Below are 22,398 nucleotides of genomic sequence, written 5' to 3'. Positions count from 1 at the left end.
CGGTTCCCCATCCTTCAAAGGGGTTATTAACATGGAGGAACTATGTGATAGTTTCTTACCTTTCCTCTCATAGTCTTGCTGGTCTCCACTCCAAAGGGAAGGTTGGGATCATTTTGGGAACAATTAAGATACTCTAAACCACCGAGGATCTGCCACTAGCAGAACTATTGGAACAGGAGGGTCTCCATCCCCCTCAGCAGATGAGGAGTCTAAGACCTGCAGATACAGCAGCAGCAGCAGACACAGCCAAAGATAAGGCTCAGGTGACAACTGTCTTCTCTCTAACAAAGTTGTACAGGAACAATGCAAAAGACAGACTACCAAGGATGTTAATTGTAAGCCATATCTTTTTACCTGTATTGTCAATTAGATGAGTATGAAGCCAATGGAGCCGCTTAATGAGCAAATCCATCAGCAGCTATGTCATCTACACAGGAGAGGGCATGTGCAGACTTCTCAACTTGATTGCTAATCCTTAAAGAAGGGGTACTAGTACTACTAGGCAGTGGGTTGGAATGAAAGGAGGCAAAAGTACAGAGGATCAGTGACTTATTTCCCCCTAAGAATCTGGCAAACACTTCTTGTCATCCTTCTTCCACTTGCCAAACTTTTTCCCACACTGCAAGATGAACCACAACCGCTCCTTGAATGACAACACACAGGTGCATGTCTTCCTGCTACAAAATTAATAATACTCATGAGATTCACATTTTGGGGGAGACATTAAGTACCCACGAGGACATCATATTCCTGACAACAGCCCTGATCATGTTTTCTCTCCATTTCAGGGAAAAAACAACAACAGGCAAATAATTAGAAAAGAATGCAAGTAAAAGTAACTATGGGTAGAAAAATTACTCGTCCAAATATTCAACAATCACACAGGTAGGCAGCATGCAAAGTACATCTGCTCTCTGGCATCAGTAGAAAACGAGTGGTGATGTTGAGTAAGAGTATTTCTAAGCTCACACCCTATCTACACCTAAATCAATGACTGCCTCAGCTCACGCTGAAGGACACTCCTATAAATAAGGTGATGGCCTGTATTTCTGTAGGAACAAAAAACTTTTCAAGAGGACAAAGCATACTTACATCAAGTTTCTTCTTAGCTGTAGCAATAGTGTCTGTGGATCGGACTGTCAATTTAACATCTTTGCTTGTCGTGGAGAGGCGAACTTTGAGGACCACTTCTTCTCCTTCTACACTGCCTTCTCCTAAAAAAAAGAATAATGTTTTATTTTCATTATTGCCTCTCATAATGAGAACGTTTAAATGGAACAAATAAAAAAGGACTGAACTACTCAAGGAGGATTCCATTAAACAGAATGCCCTTACGGATATCATTAGTTTGACAGGACCCTTCATTATATATTACAGTGTTCCCCCGTATTCGCGGGGGATGCGTACCAGACCCCCCCGTGAATAGTTAGAATCCGCGAATGTTTGGAACCCCTATAAAAGCGCTAAAAACAGCCTATTTTGTTAGTTAAAACTTAAGAAAAACCACTAAAAATTTTCATACTTTGTTTTTTTAAGAGTTTTATCACAAAAAGTGCATTTTATGATGAAATTGATCACAAAAACCAGGAATTGGTGGATATTTCTCATAGAAAAATACCGCGAATGCGCGAATTTTCCGCGAATAATGTGGGGAAACGGGGAAACGTTTCCGAGAGAAATCCACGAGTAGACTCTTCTCGGGCTGGTCCTTAGGGATTAAACCTGAGAAAAAAAAAAAATTAATTAAAAAATAAATTAATTAATAAAAAAAATTTAGACTTTATTTAACCCTTTTACGCTGAAGGGGTATAATGAAAATTGTCTCCCGTATGCCGGCGGGGTCTGGGAGTGAGCGCCGAAGCGGAAAAAATGTTTTTTTCAAAAAATCACAGCACGCTTAGTTTTCAAGAATAAGAGTTCATTTTTGGTCATTGCATGAAGTTTAGTATGCAACCATCAGAAATGAAAAAAAAATATCATTATCATATATAAATAATGGGATATATGATAGCGCGAAAACAAAATTTCATATATAATTGTATTCAAATCGAGCTGTGAGCAAAACGGTTAAAACTAAAGAGTTAATTTTTTTCACTGTATTGTACACTAAATTTAAATCATTTTGGTATATAACACATTGTAAAACGATCAAGGCAACACAGAGAAAATATTATCACAAAATGATGCATGAATTCGTAACGCGCGGACATAAAAAAAAGCAGTTTTCAAAAATTCACCATAAATCGAAATATTGTGCTAGAGACTTCCCGTTTGTTGCAAAATGAAGGTAATTGATTGAATATTACTAGACGGTAAGTGCTGTAGCTTACAATTGCAGTTTTCGACCATTTCGATCGAGTTAAAGTGGACCGAAGGACAAAATTTTTCTATTTATCATTATATGAAAATATTTCAAAACTGATAAAAGCTACAACCATAGGTTGTTTTTAGTTGTATTCTACATGAAATTGCGCACATTTTCATAAATAAAACTTTATGTAACGGCTAATTTAAAATGGTGCAAACATTACAACAATCGGATGAAAAATTTTATGATTTTTTCGGAAGAGTTACCGCGCGGACGTAAGGAAAAAGTTGATTTCATAAATTCACCATAATCGAAATATTGTGTTAGAGACTTCCAATTTGTTGCAAAATAAAGATAAATGATTGAATATTACTAGAATGTAATAGTTTTAGCTTACAATTGCGTTTTTTTACCATTTTGGTCGAGTCAAAGTTGACCGAAGGTTGAAATTTTTGCACTTATCGTTATTTATATGAAAATATTTCAAAACTGATAAAAGCTACAACCATGGGTTGTTTTTAGTTGTATTCTACATGAAATTGTGCACATTTTCATACATAAAACTTTATGTAATGGCTAATTTCAAATGGTGCAAACATTACGACAATCGGACGAAAAAATTTCTGATTTTTTTCGGAAGAGTTACCGCACGGACGTAAGGAAATTTTTTTTTTTTTTTCATAAATTCACCATAAATCAAAATATTGTACTAGAGACTTCCAATTTGTTGCAAAATGAAGGTAAATGATTGAATATTGCTAGAATATAAAGGTTTTTTTTAGCTTACAATTGCGTTTTTCGACCATTTTGGTAGAGTCAAAGTTGACCGAAGGTTGATATTTTGGCACTTATCGTTATTTATATAAAAATATTTCAAAACTGATAAATGCAACAACCATGGGTTGTTTTTAGTTGTATTCTACATGAAATTTCGCACATTTCCATATACAAAACTTTATGTAATAGCTAATTTAAAATGGTGCAAACATTACGACAATCGGACGAAAAAATTTATGATTTTTTTGGAAGAGTAACCGCGCGGACGTAAGGATAAAGTTTTTTTTCTTAAATTCACCATAAATTGAAATATTGTGCTAGAGACTTCCAATTTGTTGCAAAATGAAGGTAAATGATTGAATATTACTAGAATACAAGAGTTTTAGGTTACAATTGCGTTTTTTTACCATTTCGGTAGAGTCAAAGTGGACCAAAGGTTGAAATTTTTGCACTTATCGTTATTTATATGAAAATATTTCAAAACTGATAAAGCTACAATCATGAGTATTTTTTTGTTGTATTCTACATAGAATTGCAAAAATTATGTCAAAGTGACGAAATAATTTCTGAGATGTCACTGATACTTTTTAGTGCGATGAGGAAAGAAATTCACGCTTGCGCGCCGCGTAACGATTGTAAACAAACAAAAAACACCTTGTTCCGTGAACCTCCCAGCACCCCCCAAGGCGCATGATTTAAAAGTTTTTGGCTCGTAGGCCTATAAGTATTTTTCAACGAATTTTTAAAAAAACTTTTCTGTGTAGACGTAAAATACGTCCAATCGGCACCCGACAGACAATTTATCTTGACGTAAAATACGTACAGTAGGTGTTTAAGGGTTAATATACTATTGGGAAAAAGCTCTAAATTCCTTTGTTTTAATAGTCAGCTGACTTTTTCCCTTTAACTCTGGGTGTAGCCTAACCCATAGTAATTTTTTTTATATAGGTTCAGATGGCTTCCACTTCTCGTCAATATCTTCAGAAGAAACTGATGATATTCTATTTGGCTTTGACTCAGAATTTGGGCCAGTTATTTGATGATACTACATCAAATGATGATTATTATGATGATAATACGGATGAAGATATGAATGAAGACCTCCCAGCAACAGGCTCATCAACCCCAGCTGATGTAACAAACTCACTGTATTGGAATAAAATTAATTATAATAACAATTCTCCCACTGAATTAGATAATGCTTTTCATTACTCAGCCTCTCATGTGTAATTAATTTTGAAAACTTAAATCCGTATGAATGTTTTACAAGATTTTTTCTGGAAAAATTTATGAACATGTTGCAAAATAAACTAATAAGTATTCTAATCTGTGATAGCTACATAACAACCTTTACCAAAAAGATCAAGATACCTCCAGTCGTCAGATGTAACTGATAATATAAAAGCTGTTGCTGCTATTGAAAATAGCAATGTGTATGTACTTCATAAACCCACAATTTAGAGTTACTTTAGTGAAAGTAGCTTTTTATCTGATACTCCTGGATTCAGAAAAGTGTTTTCTTGGGATAAACATCAGTTAATTAGATCAGCTATTCATTTTAGTGTTATGATCAGAAGATGGGAATGATAAGCTCTCCAAGATTTAGGCCCAGTATTAGATATTGTAACAGATTTATATGGGGAGTATTATGTTAGCAATAAAGAAATCAGTATTGATGAAAGCATGATCAAATTTAAAGGTAGGCTATTTTTGAAACTGTATTTACCATCAAAGCTTCAACTAAATGGGAATAAAAGGTATGGTCAATGACAGATGCACATACTGGTTTCCTGCTAAATTTAATGTATATACTGGGAAGTACTCTGCACGTCAGCCATCAGAAGGGTTAGATACTCATGTTGTTCTGTCTTTGTTAGAGAGTTATGAAAACAAAGGTCATAATATTTATGTGGTCAGTTTTTATAACAGTGTCCCTTTACGACAAACTACTTCAGAAAAAACTCTAGCTTGTGGAAGTTAGGATAAATACGAAGGGTATGCCAGTTGATATGAAACAAACAACAGCTAAAAGGGGAACTTTACCAGCAACATGGGTGAGAAATGATGGTAAAATGCTTGCTTATTCAAAGAAGGGTGATAGAGAAACTGACAAGCCCTGTGTTCATGTAGAACATAATAAGTATATGGGGGGATTTTGTAAGTTTGATCAACTTTGCTCAACATAATCCTTACTAAATAAAGAGCCAGAAATGGTACCAACCCATTTGGCACTTCACAGTTGAATCAGCATTAGTGAACTCAAACATATGTTATAATATTCAGAATCCTACTGCTAAGCTTGATAAGAAAAAAAAAAAAAAAAAAAAAAAAAAAAAAATTAAGGAAAAAATTATTAACACTGTTAGAAGGGTATAAGGGGAGCCAAACTCAAAGAAGGGGTAGATATTTAAACAAAAGCATTTTCCAGCACAGTATGTTGACAAAAACCACAAGACCCAATGTACTGTATGCTCTATCTTGCCAAAGAATTGAGTGATGAAAGGTAAAGGAGAATGTAAGAGAAAGCAAACCACCTATTTTTGTGATCAATGTGTTGAAAAGCTACCTCTGTGTATCATTCCATGTTTTGCAAAATATCACACCAATAAAATGTACAAAAAGCACTGCCAAAATGGAAAATAAATGTCTTAGGCATTGATGAATTAGGTGAAGGATTGTTGGTTAAATTAATAAAAGTCATAAAAGAAAGGCAATTTTTATGATTTTTCCTAATTTTTACCCTTTAACCAAATAATCTAAGTCAGAAAATTATATACTCAAGCAAAAATAATGTTATATTCTGAAAATAAAATGGTTCTAGAACACAAAAAAAGGTTTTAGTAAATTTTAAGTACTTTGAATTTTACATTGAAAATTTACGCAATATACTGTGACATGTACATATTCTCAAATCCGCAGCAAAAGGGTTAACCCTTAGGCTGTTTTTTGTATGGTGTTTTTACGTTGTTTGTATGGTGTTTTTACGCTGAATAACCAATGGTTATTCAGCAACGGGACCAACGGCTTTACGCGACTTCCAAACCATGTCGAGAGTGAACTTCTATCACCAGAAATACACATCTCTAACTCCTTGATGGAATGCCCGAGAATCAAACTCATGGTCATCGAGGGTTACCCCTTAGGAGACAGGGTAATAAATTGTTATGAAGCACCCCATGTCAGCAAAACTCTGAAGTCAGCAAATTTATGAAAAAACACATCAACGTAAAGAGGAGGATATGCAAATGCACATGGTGAAAGAAAAAAAATTCTTACAATTTTCCCTACCTTCCAGAAGTTGAAAGTGACCATTTACCAACTTATGTATGTTTTTTCTAATAAATAATTTTATTTCAATTAGTAAAATTATACTTATAGCTCACAATATCAAAACAGATAAATAAAATCAGTAACAAATTCTAAGTATATTTGTTGAAAAATATTTACGTGAATTTCCCGAAAACGAAGATTCATTAATGCACAGAACAATTGTTAAATGAGAAAGTTCACATAATATGTAAATAATATTGTTCTTATTATATCCAAACAAACCTGCATCAATTTCTCCATCTTTGTCAGGGGAACGTTGAAGAATGTTGAGTGGGTATGAAAGGCAATATACTGGTAATTGGTACCTGGTGCCCAGCTCATCATAACAATCTGTCAGTGTTCCTGGAAATAAAAAAAGCAATGAGGTTGCCAAACCTTTGGAACACTATTCTTTATTAACCATCACCAAACCAATGACAATGATTAACCAAAAAATCTTTACATTTTATCACTGTTTAATATAATAATTTCCTAAATCTAAATCTGTGTATGTAGGCAAATTTAACATTCACCTTATTAACAGACTTTCTTTAAACACTGTAGGTCTCTTAAACTAAGCTCCATTTTCCCAGGTATACAAATCTTCGACTTATAATATGCATTACTACTTTGCAATGCAACCAGGTGTGGTTGTTGCTGTAGTTAAGTAAACATGGAGTGGGGTGATGATGATCTTGGGAAGAGAGGAGGAAGTAACAGAATGGCCTTGTCACCAAATTTTTGTTTTGGCTATGAAGATAAATGAAGGAAGCAGTAGGCAGGAGGCACTGTCTTGATGTTGCATAGTTTTGTAGGAACAGTCTGAACACAACCAAAATCAACCACCATTATGTACTGTCACCTACCCAATCTTAGTATGTACATGACCAGAGGGAGGATATCTCCTGTAAACTCCTATACAGCCTGGCATTTAATGATAATTTGGCTAATAGGGCTCTGTGTCACTTTACTACAATTTTATGAGCATTTGACTGGAGCCAGTGGATCACAAGCTCTTATGTAGCTAGCCTTCCTCAGAAAAGATCATCATCATGACCATACATCATTTATATTACTGAAGAGGACAAGTTGGAGAAAAGCCAATTGAGCTGCTTCCAATACAGAGATCATGACCTCCATAGTACCTTAAGCAACATGTTTCCCTTCCAAATATGAGTCAGGTACATACTACCTTGAACAACCATCAAAGGCCTTAAGAAGTGTACAAGGACTAGTCCAGCCACCTATTCCTAATACCCGAGTAATTGAGAGTTCCTCCTAAATGTAGCTCCTTCATAAAAGAACATTATCATGACCATATGCCATCTGTATTACAGAAGAGGATGAGTTGGAGAAAAGCCTAAAAAGTTCCTTCCATTATGGAGCTCATGTCCGCCATAGTATCTGGACTGTGACAGGAATACGTGCCACTGACCGAAACTTATCTAACCTCTGGTACAACGGAATCACGTTTGACGCTGCTGTATCTATATCCATACCCAGATAGAGCTCTCTCTGGCTGGGAACCAGATTGGACTTCTCCAGGCTTACTACAATGCCCAGCTCCTGACAAAGCTGAAGAAGGTGATCCCTGTCTTGAAGTAGTTTCTATCTGGAGCTAGCCAAGACCAGCTAGTCATCAAAGTATCTCAACAGGCAAATCCCTTGTGCATGAGCCCATGCCTACAAGGTTGCACTAAAGTAGTCCTGATATGAAATGGCCTGGCAAAAAAGAAGAACTGACTAAAGTTCCTTCAGCTTGATCCGAAGCTATCTTGGCTACCGCAGTGGACCCGAAGTCCAGCCAGGAGACAGTCTGGAAGATGGTAGAAGCAGTATTCTCCATAGACAAGGGCTCTTGTGAAGAAAAAAACAGACCTTCAGACCTAACCTGATCCAGGGTCAAACCAGTTTTAAGACAAATCACGTCCAAATTAAGGTGATGGGACATCAGCTGAACCACACTGGTGGAGTAATACTTTCTATGCTGCAGGAGACGAGAAGGAAGGAACTTTGAAGAGCTATTGGAGTGCAGAGAACCATCACGGTCAGAAACCAAGGTATTAACACATTGCAAGATAGACTGAGCATGCCCCGATAAGGGAAGCTCAAATGAAGCCCTATATCTTCTTGTCTGGAACTAATTAAGACCTCTATACCCATACAACCTCAAAGAAAGAAGACAGAAACTCTTGGCTCTCTCCCCCTCCTGGCTCCGGCAAAGTAGACTGACAACGTGAAGTAGTAGGCTTGGAAGGATCTTCATCCTTCTGTAACAGAACCAGAGAGGCTTCCCTAGGAAGCTGGGCATCCTGCCTCCTACTGGTTGGAGCGGAGCCCCTAATCACCAAGGATTCTGAAACCAAGGGCTCCAGAACACAGTCACGAAAAGAAATCTGTACATGGTCTCGACCAAAACAGTGTACGCGCTTGTGCGACAAACCACGTACAGTGGTCCCCATATTCGCGTCCTGCTAGGAGGCAGCACATGAGATCCAAAGTAATATAAGCCTGGAGGTTGGGGGGGGAGGGGGGAGGACTGCCAATGGGGCCAGAGATAAGATATGAGCCACCAAAAAATGTGAGAGAAGGCCATCCAAGGAGGGGGAACCCAGTAGGCCTAGAGATGCCCAAACAGCTGCCATTTTGTTTGATTCTGAATCTGAAATAAAAGAAACAGATGGAGTAGCCTCTTCCCTCTAGGGAAAGACATTACAGTGGGGGCCCCGTATTCGTGTTCTCCGGATTCGCGGATTTCTCTCTGGACCATATCTACCCATTTATTTGCGGGGGATACGCCCATTCGGGGGATTTTCCGACGAAAATAATCACTAATTAGTGTATTTTGATGTTTATTTTCATGACTAAATACATTTTTATGATACAAAAATGATTTACTAATTTTCAAATATTAATTTTGATTAATACTGTATTAGTAAGTTTAATAAGTTTAAATGATATCACATAATAAACAATAATTCTCTCTCTCTCTCATCTCTCTCTCCTCTCCTCTCTCCTCTCTCTCTCTCCTCTCTCTCTCTCTCTCTCTCTCTCTCTCTCTCTCAGAGATGTGTGTTTTTTGTATGATAAATAAATGATTTACTATTTTCTAATATTAATATTAATTTATACAGCAATAATATCAATTCATTAAAGAAAATACCATAGTGAATTAGTAAGATTTTAGTTTATACATTTAAAAAATTATAGAAGAATGAAGGAAATCCCAGTCTTCTTTCTCTAACTCCAGGTACTAAAACTGTCAGATATATCAAGTTATGTGACAGGAGGGGGAGGAGCTGTTGTGTTGCTGCCACCAAGTGCTCATGAAATTTCTCTCTCTCTCTCTCTCTCGCTCTCTCTCTCCCCCTCCAACGGATCCTCTCTCCCTCTCTCTCTCCTCTCTCTCTCGTCTTCTCTCATCTCCCCTCTCTCTCTCTCTCGCTCTCTCTCTCTCTCTCATTTACTGAGACTCAGATTTTTTATAGTATGTACTTGTTCTATTTTTATAGTATGTACTTGTTCTATATGTTTTTAATACTTTCAAATACGTAATAATAATAATAACTGTAATTACAAAATTCATTATGTGATAGTATTTTAAAGAAATACAATACTAATCTATCCATGTCACTTTTAATTAAGGTTAACTCTCTCTCTCTCTCTCTCTCTCTCTCTCTCTCTCTTTTTTACCGAGATGAAAGAATTTTTATGGTACTAGAATGTAAAATGTTTATTGAAAATTTGCAGTTATTTAATAATAATAATAATAATAATAATATAATAATAATAATAATAATAATAATGAATATAATAATAAAACACTAATTACAAAATTCATAATGGTAGTATTTTTAAAGAGATGAAAATGACCTTTCCATTTCACTTGTAAGGATAACTCCTCTTTCTTACCGAGATGAGAGAATTTTTATGGTAGATGCATGTCTTTATTATATTTTCAAATAATAATAATAATAGAAGTAGTAATAATACGATAACTAATTTCAAATGAAAATTCTTCCCTTTGTCTTTTTCCGTATCAATTTCCCTACCTTCTCATAACTCCAGTGACGCTCGGAGCTGGGAAAGTAACAATGCCATACAATGGTCAACGAATTTAATGGTTTTTATGTAATCTATCTCTCTCTCCTCTCTCTCTTCTCTCTTCTCTCTCTCTCTCTCGTCTCTCTCTCATCTCTCTCTCTCTCTCTTCTCTCTCTCTCTCTCTTACTGAGATGAGATTCATTAATATTTTCAATAATAATACTATAACTGTAATTACGAATTCATATGTGAGTATATTTTAAATACAATAATCATTCCATTTCACTCTTTTAAATACTGTAAGGACAATCTCTCTCTCTCTCTCCACAAGATACTTGTCATAGTGGTAACTCTGTCTCTCTTGGCTGCAAGTGTTATAAGTACGTATGTAAGTACGTACATATATACCTTTAAGGGTACTAATGTTTAGGATCACTTTGAAATTATATTAATATAATCTCTAAGATTAATACAGTAATATGATGATAATTTAAGGTAAATTTGATGCAGAATGTTACATAAGGTATAAATTTGGTGTTTCTATTTCTTTCTTCTTTTATCTCTCTCGCTCTCAGCAAAAGAATTGTAGACAGACAAACATAATTGCACAGCCCTCTCTTTCTCTCGTCTCTGGAGAAATATATGTATTTATGGGAGGGGAAAAAAAAGCTGTTGCCTACAGACGTTTATTTCAATCTATTGAAATCGTAAGGAGTTATTCTCTCTCTCTCTCTCTCTCTCTCTCTCTCTCTCTCTCTCTCTCTCTCTCTCTCTCTCTCTCTCTCTCTCTCTCTCTGCTATTGGCTGTTTATATATTTCTAATAGTAAAATGTTTAAGATGTCTTTAAAATGATATTAACAATACCAATTCAATGGTATATTTGATGTTGGAAAATACTTCAAGTAGACATTTGGTATTTGAACTTTCAAGATAGGCAGATATAGGTATTTTTAGAGGGGAGTTCTAACTATTCATGGGTTTGAGCTATTCGCGTGGGTGTCTGGTACACATCTCCCGCGAATACGGGGAACACTGTATATCCCACAGGAGAGGGGGCTATATTAAACATAATATCATCCTGTGCAACCCAACAACAAATTCATGGAAGAAAAGGAAGGAGACAGCAGTACAACTGAAGTAGGGGGAATGCTTCTGGAAGAGGGAGATTCTGAAACACCCAAACGAGGAGGTGAAAAACCCTCCTTAGGACCCGTAGAAACTCTTCGATGCTACCTTTCTTGTAAAACACCTTCCACTGCGACTTAGGCCAGGAACGACATTACAGGCAAGGATCAGTAATGGTACAATAATTAGATTGGCACCTACTGCAATTCATTGGGAACTGTAATGGTAGCAGCCAAAAACCTGGAGCACAGAAATCCTCGAATGCCCAGGCACATGCGTTGACGAGGCCTAGAAGAATCGGTGGACTCCATGATAACCAACAATCTCACACACACAAACACACTGAAGCAAAGAAATCACAGGCAAGCAAAGCAACTGGCTTGGAAGGGGAGCAAAAATGACTGACTACTCTCCAAGGTGGTCAAAGAAAGACTGGCGCATCACAAGGTTCTATGCCTGGTTGGTGGCCAGTTACCACCTTGTACATGCATGAGTTGCCAGGTGTCGCAAATTCCTTGCTTTAAAATCTTTGATTGTTATTAGCTGGTTTCCAGATGGCACAAGAAGATTATCCTATTGTTAAGACTGAGGGTTTGTTCCGTATATGAACAATAGGGCACTGCAGAAGAGAAAAGCTTACTAGCTGCCTGTGAGGGAATGTTCATCACTTGTGGCTAAAAAATTAAACAGGATTGAATAAAAGAGATTGAAAACATTGACCAAATGAATTATATGAATGTGAAATAAATATAAATTGATGGCTGGAAGCACAGCAAGGAAACAACTCTTGCTGAAGTGAACAGCAGTGAGATACACAACAGAATGATCTAAGTATTGTTTTTCAAGACCAACAGTCATAAGGGCCCATACACATACTACCATCAAGCAGTCTACCAACTCTTCAGAACTTGAAGATTTCTAAATCAAGTGTGTCTGGGAACATCTGACCACGATTTGTTCTACTTGTGTGGGTTAGTTATGAATAATTCTATGTTGAATGTATGAGAATGGGATGATCTGCAGTGAAAATAATTATCTAGCCTATACCACTGTGGATCATATTAAAATAGTTCATGATGTATTTATCTTAAAACTAAAAATGCTCATACAGCATGTGCAAAATTCTGAGCAGAAAGTTTGACATAACGATATGGTCTAGACTATAACAAATAATAATCATCTACATCATTTAAACATTGTGATTACACTGGAATAACAGAACAAAGTGTATTGAAGTGCTTACCGTTCGGCAACATAATATTTGCCCCGTCGATGATGGCTTGAGCTAATTCATATTCTGTGTTCTCCACAGCTAACGCTGCTGCTTTGAGAGCATCCCAAATTTCCCGACGCCCTTCAAAGGCCGGAGCTGTGTCCCAAAATTCATCTCGCTTGCTCCGGACCTGTCCCTCTGTCAGTGGCATATCAGACTTCCAGCGTATCTTCTCATGACGGAGAGGTACATTTTTCCCTATTGAAGGACCCCCTGTAGTTAGTTTAAAGGTTCAACGCATTAATCTTAGTTACATAAAACCTTTTTTTAATTATCTCCATCTCATACATTTCAGATTCTAGCCATGTACATGTATTAAGGATAACATACAGTACACAAATTACTGTGAGACAGATAAGTCTTGGTCCAGAACTTTGAAGAAATTGCCAACTGCTTGAAATGGAACTGATTGTAGGTGCAAAACGGTCAAGAATATCTCAGAGACAACATATAATGTAAGAAAATGGGATGCTCACCATAAAAAGGAAAAACAGTAGATAAGAGAATGAGTACAGTAAACATGAACAAATGCCAAGGTACACATGAACAACATATTTACAAACCATACTTGATTAAAAAAACTACAATATTGCTGAAAAAATGGTCCATACTGAAGAGTGATTTTACACCGGATTATTTCTCTAATTCATGTTATATAAAATTAGGATGGATGAAAGGTTGTTTCAGACCTGAAGACATTAACATTTGCACTTATATATTTTGCACAAAACATTACATGCTTTAGGTTTGATTTCTCATCCATTTTTCTCTTTTTTCCAAGCTTACCATCTGGTGGCCCATTCTTGTAAAAACATTTGAGCAATTGTTCATAATTGAAAAGGTTTAATAAAACAGACTTTCACAACATGGGGAACTAGTTCCTCGATGTACCATTTTAAAAACAAAACTGCTTAGGGTCACAGTATTCTCAAAAATACTGCATAAGTACTAAATAAACAATAAAACCACCAAAACGATTTGTCTATGTATCATTACAGTGCATGTATGTTGAACTACTGTACTTGCTATACTTTAAATCTTTAGACATTCATACTTTGTGCTGTTTTTTGCATATTGTATGACTTTATTATATTAGTTTACAGTAAAACTGCACAATATGAACTCACGGAAGTTGCGATTTTGCCCCCCAGTATTAATAAACCAAATATGGGGTATGTGAGGTACAGCACCTGAAATGTCCAAAAACCATTTCATTATTTTGTAGCATTCATAGTCTACTCATAGCCACTGTAAGGGAACTTCAATGAAGGATATTTTTCCTTACATTTTGGAGCATCTGCCGAGTGGTGTATCTGCTCTAAGTAAAAAACAACCATAATGAAGCTGAGCAAATACATCAATTTACTCATGCAAACATTATTCTATTGTAAAGCATAAGAAAATTACAGCAAAGGTTAATACAAATACAAAAAATTTACAGTACGTATCAAGATTTTGAAAAATTTCTGATAGGTTTTCTGAATTATATGCAAATAAATACCATGCTGTATACCTAACACAAATTTATAATGGCCAAAGCATGACATCTGACATCACTGATAGAAATGACTTAATTTCTCTGAGTTGAAGATGCACCTCAATTTTGACAGAAAAATTTTGAGAAAAACAAATATATGGGTGCAACACTTTCACAACTTAATGGCTACACTTTTATCTGTAAGCATTCAACTGTTGCAACAAATTGAAGTATTCCAGCTTCAACTGATAGAGCATATTGTATGATAATTTTTAGATGATTTATTTTAAAATTACTGACTTAATATTTAATATACTTTTCTGACACTGGCATACCTGAAAATTGAACAACTGAACAAATTACCAATTAACATATATGGTAGTAATTACCCAGCCATATTTTTTTTTCTAAGCCTACTGTCAATTTCAAAAGATTTGAGTAGTACTGGACCTACACTATGCAACATTTAATTTCAATCTCATATGCATGAAAAAGTAAATGTTATGACAGTAAATATTAGAAATACCTAACGACATTTTATTGCACAGTTAGACTTTGTAAAAACACCGCAAAAACATGACTTCCCAAATATAGAGCACAATGAAAATAGAATAAAGCTTAAAATCTTCACAATACAGATATTACATTAAAAAAAAGCAGTATGAGTATGACACAAACATAGTACTAGTACGTATCTGATTTTGATACCTTTGCTACAAAGACAGTCTGCTACATACTTAGCAGTTCCAATCTGAGAGGCAGTTTATAAGTTGAACTGGTCTGTAAGGTGCAAACAGTTTGCCTAAGCATCCAGCATTGTAGTTAACCTGTACCATATAGCACTGTGCAGTAATAAAGCTTTTTATAAGGCAATTTGATCTGTACTTAAAAAATGATATTGTTAAGATACAAAGTTTGTTCATACTTACCTGGCAGATATATATATAGCTGTATTCTCTGAAGTCCGACAGAATTTCTAAAACTTACGACACACGTAGTGGGAGTTAGGGTGGTTAGTACCCATTCCCGCCGCTGGGAGGCGGGTATCAGGAACCATTCCCATTTTCTATCAGATTTCTATCTCCACTGTCTCCTGAGGGGAGGTGGGTGGGTACTAAATTATATATCTGCCAGGTAAGTATGAACAAGAAACTTTATTGTATCTTAACAATATCATTTTGTTCATGAAACTTACCTGTCAGATATATATATAGCTGAATCCCACCTTTGGCGGTGGGAGAGACAGAAAAAAGGATTTTAGAAAACATGAAATTTTCATTATTAAAATGAAGTTTTATTGTATACTTACCGAACAATTATAGAGAGCCAGTGATTTCCACGAGCGGCAGGATACTAAATTCAAATTTAGCGCGTCGGCGTCGCCAACACTGGTGGTGATGACGTCATCTCCCTCCACTCGCGGGAGAACCAGGTACAACTGCCCAGGTGAATCCAATTCTTTCTGCCCGTCCGTCCACCTAAGGGGAGGAGGGTGGGTATAATCATAATTGTTCGGTAAGTATACAATAAAACTTCATTTTAATAATGAAAAATTTCATTTTTATTGTAGTGTCTTACCGAACAATTATAGAGCTGATTACACATTTATGGAAGGTGGGATTCAGTGGACCACTAGTATTTTTAAATGGTTACATTATTGCAATACCAGTAAACACTCAAGGTGTCTGTTTGTACCTTACCTTGTAAGAGAGCTACAGCAGACTGTTACTGCCTCTGGTCGGTGCTCTTCTTACTATTGTAGAGGAATTGGAATTTGACCAAAGTTAGCCTCTACAGGAGTGGAGTCCTTCCGTAGTTCAAGCGAGTCAAGGCTGACTGACGGAGGATAGTAACAACAAAGATTGCCCTTGCCCTGGGCTAAGACCAGAAATTCAATCATACAAAACATTTGTCACCAACACCAGATTTAAAAACATATATACCCAACCATTGTAAAATCTGACCTAACAGACTGGTGAGTATCCCAGGTAATCAGTACCCCCAGCTTCCCTTGAACTCGACAATCTATTCAAGGTGAAAAGTTAGCATAGAGGTGACGACCCCTGTGCCGTTTCTCCCAACACCATGCCAGAAACCGCCACCGGACCTAACGTTTACAATTCTCGAAAACCGTTTCTATCTCTTTGAGATAATGACCTCGCAAAAACCGAATTCGATCTCCAGAACGTGCTCTGAAGAATCGAAGCTAAAGATAAATTCTTTCTGAATGCTAAAGAAGTTGCCACTGCTCTAACCTCGTGAGCTTTAACTCTCAGAACGGAAAGGATTGTCGTTCTCGGACTGCGAGTGAGCTTCCCTGATAAGCTCTCTAATAAAGAACGATATAGCATTCTTAGAAAGAGGACGAGAGGGATTTTGAACCCAAGGTCCAGAGCCTTAGGAGATTGTCCTCTAATACCCTTAGTGGCAAACAGATACTGCTTAATAGCCCTGACTGGACATAAGAGCCTTTCTTCCTTCCTCATGTCCAACCAAATCAGATAAGTTCCTTACCACAAAACTCCTCGGCGGCCAAGGATTGAAGGAAGGATCATTTTTGGCTAGAAAGGTCAAAGATACCGAAAATACAGCATTGCCTTGAGAGAAACCGACTCTTTTGTCTATAGCGTGCAATTCGCTGACACGCTTAGCAGAAGCTAGTGCAATAAGAAAGAGTGCTTCTTAGTCAAGTTCTGAGTGAAGCCGACTTCAAAGGCTCAAACAAACGGTGGCCCCATGAGGAACTTAAGCACCACATCTAAGTTCCAAGCCACTGTATCTTGCGGGAGCTTAGTGGTTTCGAAAGACCTAATAAGGTCCGACAGATCTGAATTGGAGGAAATATCCAAACCTCTATGTCGAAAAACCGAAGAGAGCATGGCTCTATAATCCTCTGATCGTCGAAGGAGCCAGTTTCTTAGAGTTCCTAAGAAATAGAAGAAAATCTGCTATTTCTGTTAAAGAGGTCGCAGAAGTAGAGACTTTAGCACTTCTACACCACTCTCTGAAGATTCTCCACTTCCCTGATAGAGTTTGTTAGAAGACTCTCTCCTACAACGAGCGATAGCTTCTGCAGCTCTTCTTGAAAATCCTTTCGCTCTGACAAGATTCCGGACAGTCTGAACCCTGTCAGAGCTAGAGCGGACAAGTTTTGATGGAACCTCTTGAAGTGAGGTTGTTTGAGAAGCCACTTCTCTGAAGGAAGAAGTCTGGGGAAGTCTACTAACAACTGGAGAAGGTCCGGGAACCACTCTTTCCTGGGCCAAAAGGGAGCGATTAACGTTAGCGTTACATTGCTGTTTGCGACATGAACTTGTTCAGCACCTCTCTTATTAGACCGAACGGAGGGAATGCATAAGCTTCCAGACCCGACCAATCCAACAGCATTGCGTCCACCGACCAAGCTAGAGGATCTGGGACTGGAGAACAAAAGAGAGGAAGAACGGTTGTTCCTTGATGTCGCGAACAGGTCTATTGACGGTCGTCCCCAAAGGCGCCAAAGTTTCTGACAAATCTTGTTGTCCAAAGTCCACTCCAGAGGTAACACTTGCTGTTGACGACTTAACTCGTCCGCCAGGACGTTCATCTTTCCCCGGAACAAATCTCGGGACTAGCTGAAACCTTCGCTTCGTTTGACCACAGGAGGAGATCCTTGGCTACTTCGTACAGAGAGAAAGACTGAGTCCCCCCTGTTTCCGCACGTACGAGAGAGCCGTGAGTTGTCGGAATGCACTGCCACTACTCGACCTTCTACTAAGCTCCGAAACTGTCTGAGCCCCAAGAAAATTGCTAACAGTTCCTTTACATTTATGTGGAACTTCTTCTCCTTCTCCGACCAAGCTCCTGAAGTCCGTTGATTTCCCAGTAGGGCTCCCCAACCTGTGTCCGATGCGTCGGAAAAGAACTGTAGGTTCGGGAGGATGGGTCGTAAATCTAACCCTTCTTCCAACCTTGCTCGAGAGAGCCACCACCTTAGGTCCTCTTTTATTTGATCTGTGACAGGAAAGGTAATCGAGTCTGGTTGTGTCTTCCTGCACCAAGAGGCTCTCAGGAAAAACTGCAGAGGTCTCATGTGCAGTCTTCCCAACGTCACAAATTTCTCCACTGACGTCAATTTGCACCCAGGAGCCTCATCCACTGATTGGCAGAACTTACCTTTTTGTCCAAGAACTCCTGAACTGTCTCCAGACAGCCTTGAACCCTCTTCGGGGACAGAAAAAGCCCGAAAAAAGAAAAACTTGAGCATTCAGAATCATCCCCAAAATAAAGGATGCTCTGAGATGGAACCAACTGGGACTTCTGTTTGTTGACCAGAATTCCTAACTTTCTGGCAAGATCCGAGAGTGTTCCAAGGTCCTTCATGCACCGACTCTCTGATTCCGACCGGAGAAGCCAATCGTCCAGATAGAGGGAGATTCTTACTCCTAATATGTGTAGCCAGCTTCCTATCGGGGATAGAACCCTGGTGAAAACTTGAGGAGCGGTCGCTAGTCCGAAGCAAAGCGCCCGAAACTGAAACACCTTGCCTTCGAACATGAACCTCAGGTACTTCCGAGATTCGCGATGTATCGGAATGTGAAAATAAGCGTCTTGCATGTCCAGAGAGACCATCCAATCCCCCTGTCTGATGGACTCCAGAACCGACCGAGTGGTCTCCATATGAAATTTTGTTTTCTGGACATGCAAGTTCAGGGCGCTCACATCCAAAACCGGCCTCCAGCCCCCTGATGACTTGGGAACTACAAAAAGGCGATTGTAAAAGCCTGGAGGAAAATCCCCTTCTATCTGTTCTATCGCTTCTTCGAGAACAAGCGCTTCCACTTCTGCGGCTAGCGCCAGAAATTTGTCTGAGCCCGGAGAGTATGCCTGGAATGGAATTGGCACAGGTGAGAGCGAGGGAGGTGAAACGAGAGGAATACATAGCCGAACTTGAGTACTTGCACTACCCAGGCTTCTGCTCCTCGTTTTCCCATTCCTCCCAAAACAGAGCCAGCCTGGCTCCCACTGGTGCATGAAGAACCGAGCTTTCATTTGGAAGGTTTGTTAACCTTGGCCGAGGCCTTAGACTGAGGTCGCAAATTCGATTTCGGCCGAAAGAAGCGCTTGGGTTTTCTCCCTCGAAAAGGCGCTTGGGCCAGAGGAGAAACCGAAGGAACAGTCTCCACAGGAGCTTTAGGTCTCTTAGTAGACTGTGCCAGTAAATCCGAAGTAGATTTCTTATCTAGCGCAGACGAAATTGACAACACTACATCGTCTGGAAAGAGGTTATCTTTCACAAAAGGAGCAAACAAGAGAGCAGACTTCTGTTGGGACGTAACCCTTTTAGAAGCAAAGGAGCACCAAAATTGCCTTTTCTTAAGGGTACCAAAGGCGATGAGCGAAGCTAACTCATCACATCCGCACAGGACAGAACACCAATCCAATCCTCCGCTAACTCCTGAGAAAGAGAAGGACAGTCTTCGATCTTGGCCGCTAAAGCGCCAATAGTCCAATCAAGGAAGCTAAAGACTTCCAAAAGTTTAAATTGATTCTTTACAACGTGGTCCAACTCAGGCGCTGTAAAGAAAACTTTCGCTGCGGCGAAAGCAGATCTTCTAGAGGAGTCGATTAAACTGGAGAAGTCTCCCTGGGAGGAGGCAGAAACTCCCAGAGAAGGAGCTTCCCCCAGTTACATAAAACCTATACCTCTTACGAAGCAACTTAGAGGGAGGGTAAGCAAAAAGAGCCTTCCCTAAGTCTCTTTTCATAGACATCCATTTCTCCGTCTCTTTCAACGAATGTCTAACCGCTTTAGATAGAACAAGTTTTGGGAGGAGAGGGTCTGAAGTTTTCCTCCTCATCAAAAAAGTCGAAGTTGGGGAGCGCGGAGCCGCTTTCTCAAAATAATCTGGATAAGATACCAGAAGAAATCTAAGGAGACGTGAATAACACGAGAGGTGATGTGAATCCTCCCTCCTCTACTTCTTCTTCATTCTCCGATACCGCCGAAGAAGTAGACGGAACTACAACCGGATCTGAAGGTTTCGAACCACCCTTGGACTCATTCATCCAGTTGGTTAACATCTCTCTGCTTGCGCAAAGGCGCCAGAGACGAATCAAAAACAGTTAACGTAGGCTTGGAAGAGCCTAAATGTTCAGCAGGAGGCGGAAAAACTACGTTGCGCCTCGCTCGGAGCCGTCGAAATTCGAGGCGAAACAGGCGCATCAGGCGTAACAGACGAAAAAGCGCCTAAAGAAACCACCCTTAGAACTGCTAGCTACAGCGCGAAAACCACAATCTCTACTAGGGTAGAATTGGAGCCGAAAAAGGCACCGATTGAGGCGACGAACGAGCCGCTAACGGCCGCGGCGCAACCCTACTCTCAGAGGCTCCTTATACCGCTTGACTGGAGGAGGCGAAGAATCGGCGCCTGAACGCCTCTTTAAGGGACGCGAAACGGGCGAATCTCGCCAAGAGCGCCGCGCGACCGGAGACGAATCGCTTGAATCATTCGAAAGGCGTCTGACCGCAACACCTTTCCAACGCTTAACCGAGCCCTGTTGAGGCGCAACAGGCTCAACAAGAGAGGCGCCTGTCTGTGGGCAAATCCCGATCGACTCCCTTGGACTTCCGGTATGTCTTCTCCCCGGTGCGGGGGAGCTGGACAGTGACCTTTGTCTAGGAGACGTGTCAGGACAGACAGACGCACCCAACAACTACACTCTTACCTGAAGCCGCTTTCTCCAAAAACGTCTTAACTGAATTACCAAGTTGCAAAACCGTATTCGCTAGTACCGAAAATTTCTGATCTAACCTCGATTCCAGACTGGCAATGGTGTCGGAAGAAACTACACGGGAAGCCGGAGAAGCGGATTAGTAGGAGGAATAGGAGGTGTAGTTAAAGGAGACATAACAATTTGAGGAGAAACAGAAGGAACAGAAGCATCGCAAGACGAAGCGGAGCTAAGTCTACTTTCCCTAAGCGCTGCTTTTCTAATTCTGTCTTTAGCTAATTTTCTCCGGGTATGACCTAAAAACTTCCATTGAGAATCAGTCCAATCACTACACTCGTTACATGTTCGATCTGCTGAACAAACCTGTCCCCTACACTTAACACATTTAGTGTGAGAATCATATTCTAACTTGGATAATCTAGTTTTACATCCTGAGATGCAAAACCTAACTCCCGACGGACTAGAATCCGACATGGCAACGCCTAAATAAAAAGCAAAATAACAACAACGCCAAAAAAGAGTACTTCACCAATTCCGAAGATCAATTCCACAAGAAAAAAAAAGCGAAGCAAAGTCATCCAACCGCACCGACCACCGATGTTCACCGGACGCCGGCAGGAAAAGAATTGGATTCACCTGGCAGTTGTTGTACCTGGTTCTCCCGCGAGTGGAGGAGATGACGTCATCACCACCAGTGTTGGCGACGCCGACGCGCTAAATTTGAATTTAGTATTCCTGCCTCTCGTGGAAATCACGGCTCTATAATTGTTCGGTAAGACACTACAATAAAAAATATAAATGTATATGATTGACATCTTGGTTCCTTACCTGTTAGCATAGCTGACTTCGTGATTACTGTCACCCAAGCCTGCTTCTGCTTCACTAGAGTTACCAACAAGGTAGTGACCTATGTAGTTGGTGCGCTCTAGATGATCTGTCAACGGGGACGGGACCACAATGTGACTAGACCATGACCATACTTCCGAGGGCAACGAGGCAAAAACCACCACCTAAGTTAGCCTAACCACAAACTCCCATATACTAAAGGCTAAAGGAAGGGACGACTGTACTCGGCAGCCGACCCTACAACCATAAACATACAAATATTAAAAACTCACCTACCCTTTTCTATGGGAAAGGATGAGTGCTACCTCCTGCCCCCAAAAATAGTGTCTGCGGCGACGTATGGTCCGAGAGAGTAACAGCTTTCATAGGTCGTTCTCACCTCCCGTAGGTAGTGAGAGGCGAACACTGAGTTACTCCTCCAAAAAGTAGCACTTAAAATGTCTTTAAGAGCCATGTTTTTCTGAAAGGCTATTGAGGTCGAAATAGCCCTTACTTCGTGTGCGCGTTAAACTTTAACGTATCTT

At 39.2% G+C, this 22,398-nt stretch overlaps 2 protein-coding genes across 2 annotated transcripts in view; one reads left to right on the top strand and one right to left on the bottom strand.

Moving 5' to 3' along the window:
• The window catches only part of LOC135201008 (probable ribosome biogenesis protein RLP24), a 100,365-nt gene that overhangs the window by 52,913 nt on the left and 25,054 nt on the right, over nt 1–22,398 (top strand). The window lies entirely within an intron of this gene.
• LOC135200473 (ubiquitin domain-containing protein 2-like) lies at nt 1,000–14,162 on the bottom strand. The gene is made up of 4 exons (XM_064229127.1): nt 13,965–14,162; nt 12,808–13,050; nt 6,638–6,757; nt 1,000–1,214 (listed from the first exon to the last, which is right to left on the bottom strand). Exons 1-4 carry the CDS (start codon nt 14,050–14,052, stop codon nt 1,000–1,002), a joined length of 666 nt encoding a protein of 221 aa, XP_064085197.1. The 5' UTR covers nt 14,053–14,162.

The sequence above is a fragment of the Macrobrachium nipponense genome, chromosome 27, assembly GCF_015104395.2.
Source record: "Macrobrachium nipponense isolate FS-2020 chromosome 27, ASM1510439v2, whole genome shotgun sequence".
NCBI classification, from domain to species: Eukaryota; Metazoa; Arthropoda; class Malacostraca; order Decapoda; family Palaemonidae; genus Macrobrachium; species Macrobrachium nipponense.
The sequence above is the reverse complement of the archived record's forward strand: the minus strand, read 5'-3'. Positions and strand labels throughout refer to the sequence as shown.

Excerpts from the sequence above, each read along its gene's own strand:
- LOC135200473 (XM_064229127.1), bottom strand. The coding sequence starts at position 14,052 with ATGAAATGGTTTTTGGACATTTCAGGTGCTGTACCTCACATACCCCAT. Across the intron at positions 13,051-13,964 it reads GGGGCAAAATCGCAACTTCC|GGGGTCCTTCAATAGGGAAA; the intron begins GTGAGTTCATAT and ends AACTAACTACAG. Across the intron at positions 6,758-12,807 it reads AAATATTATGTTGCCGAACG|GAACACTGACAGATTGTTAT; the intron begins GTAAGCACTTCA and ends TTTTATTTCCAG.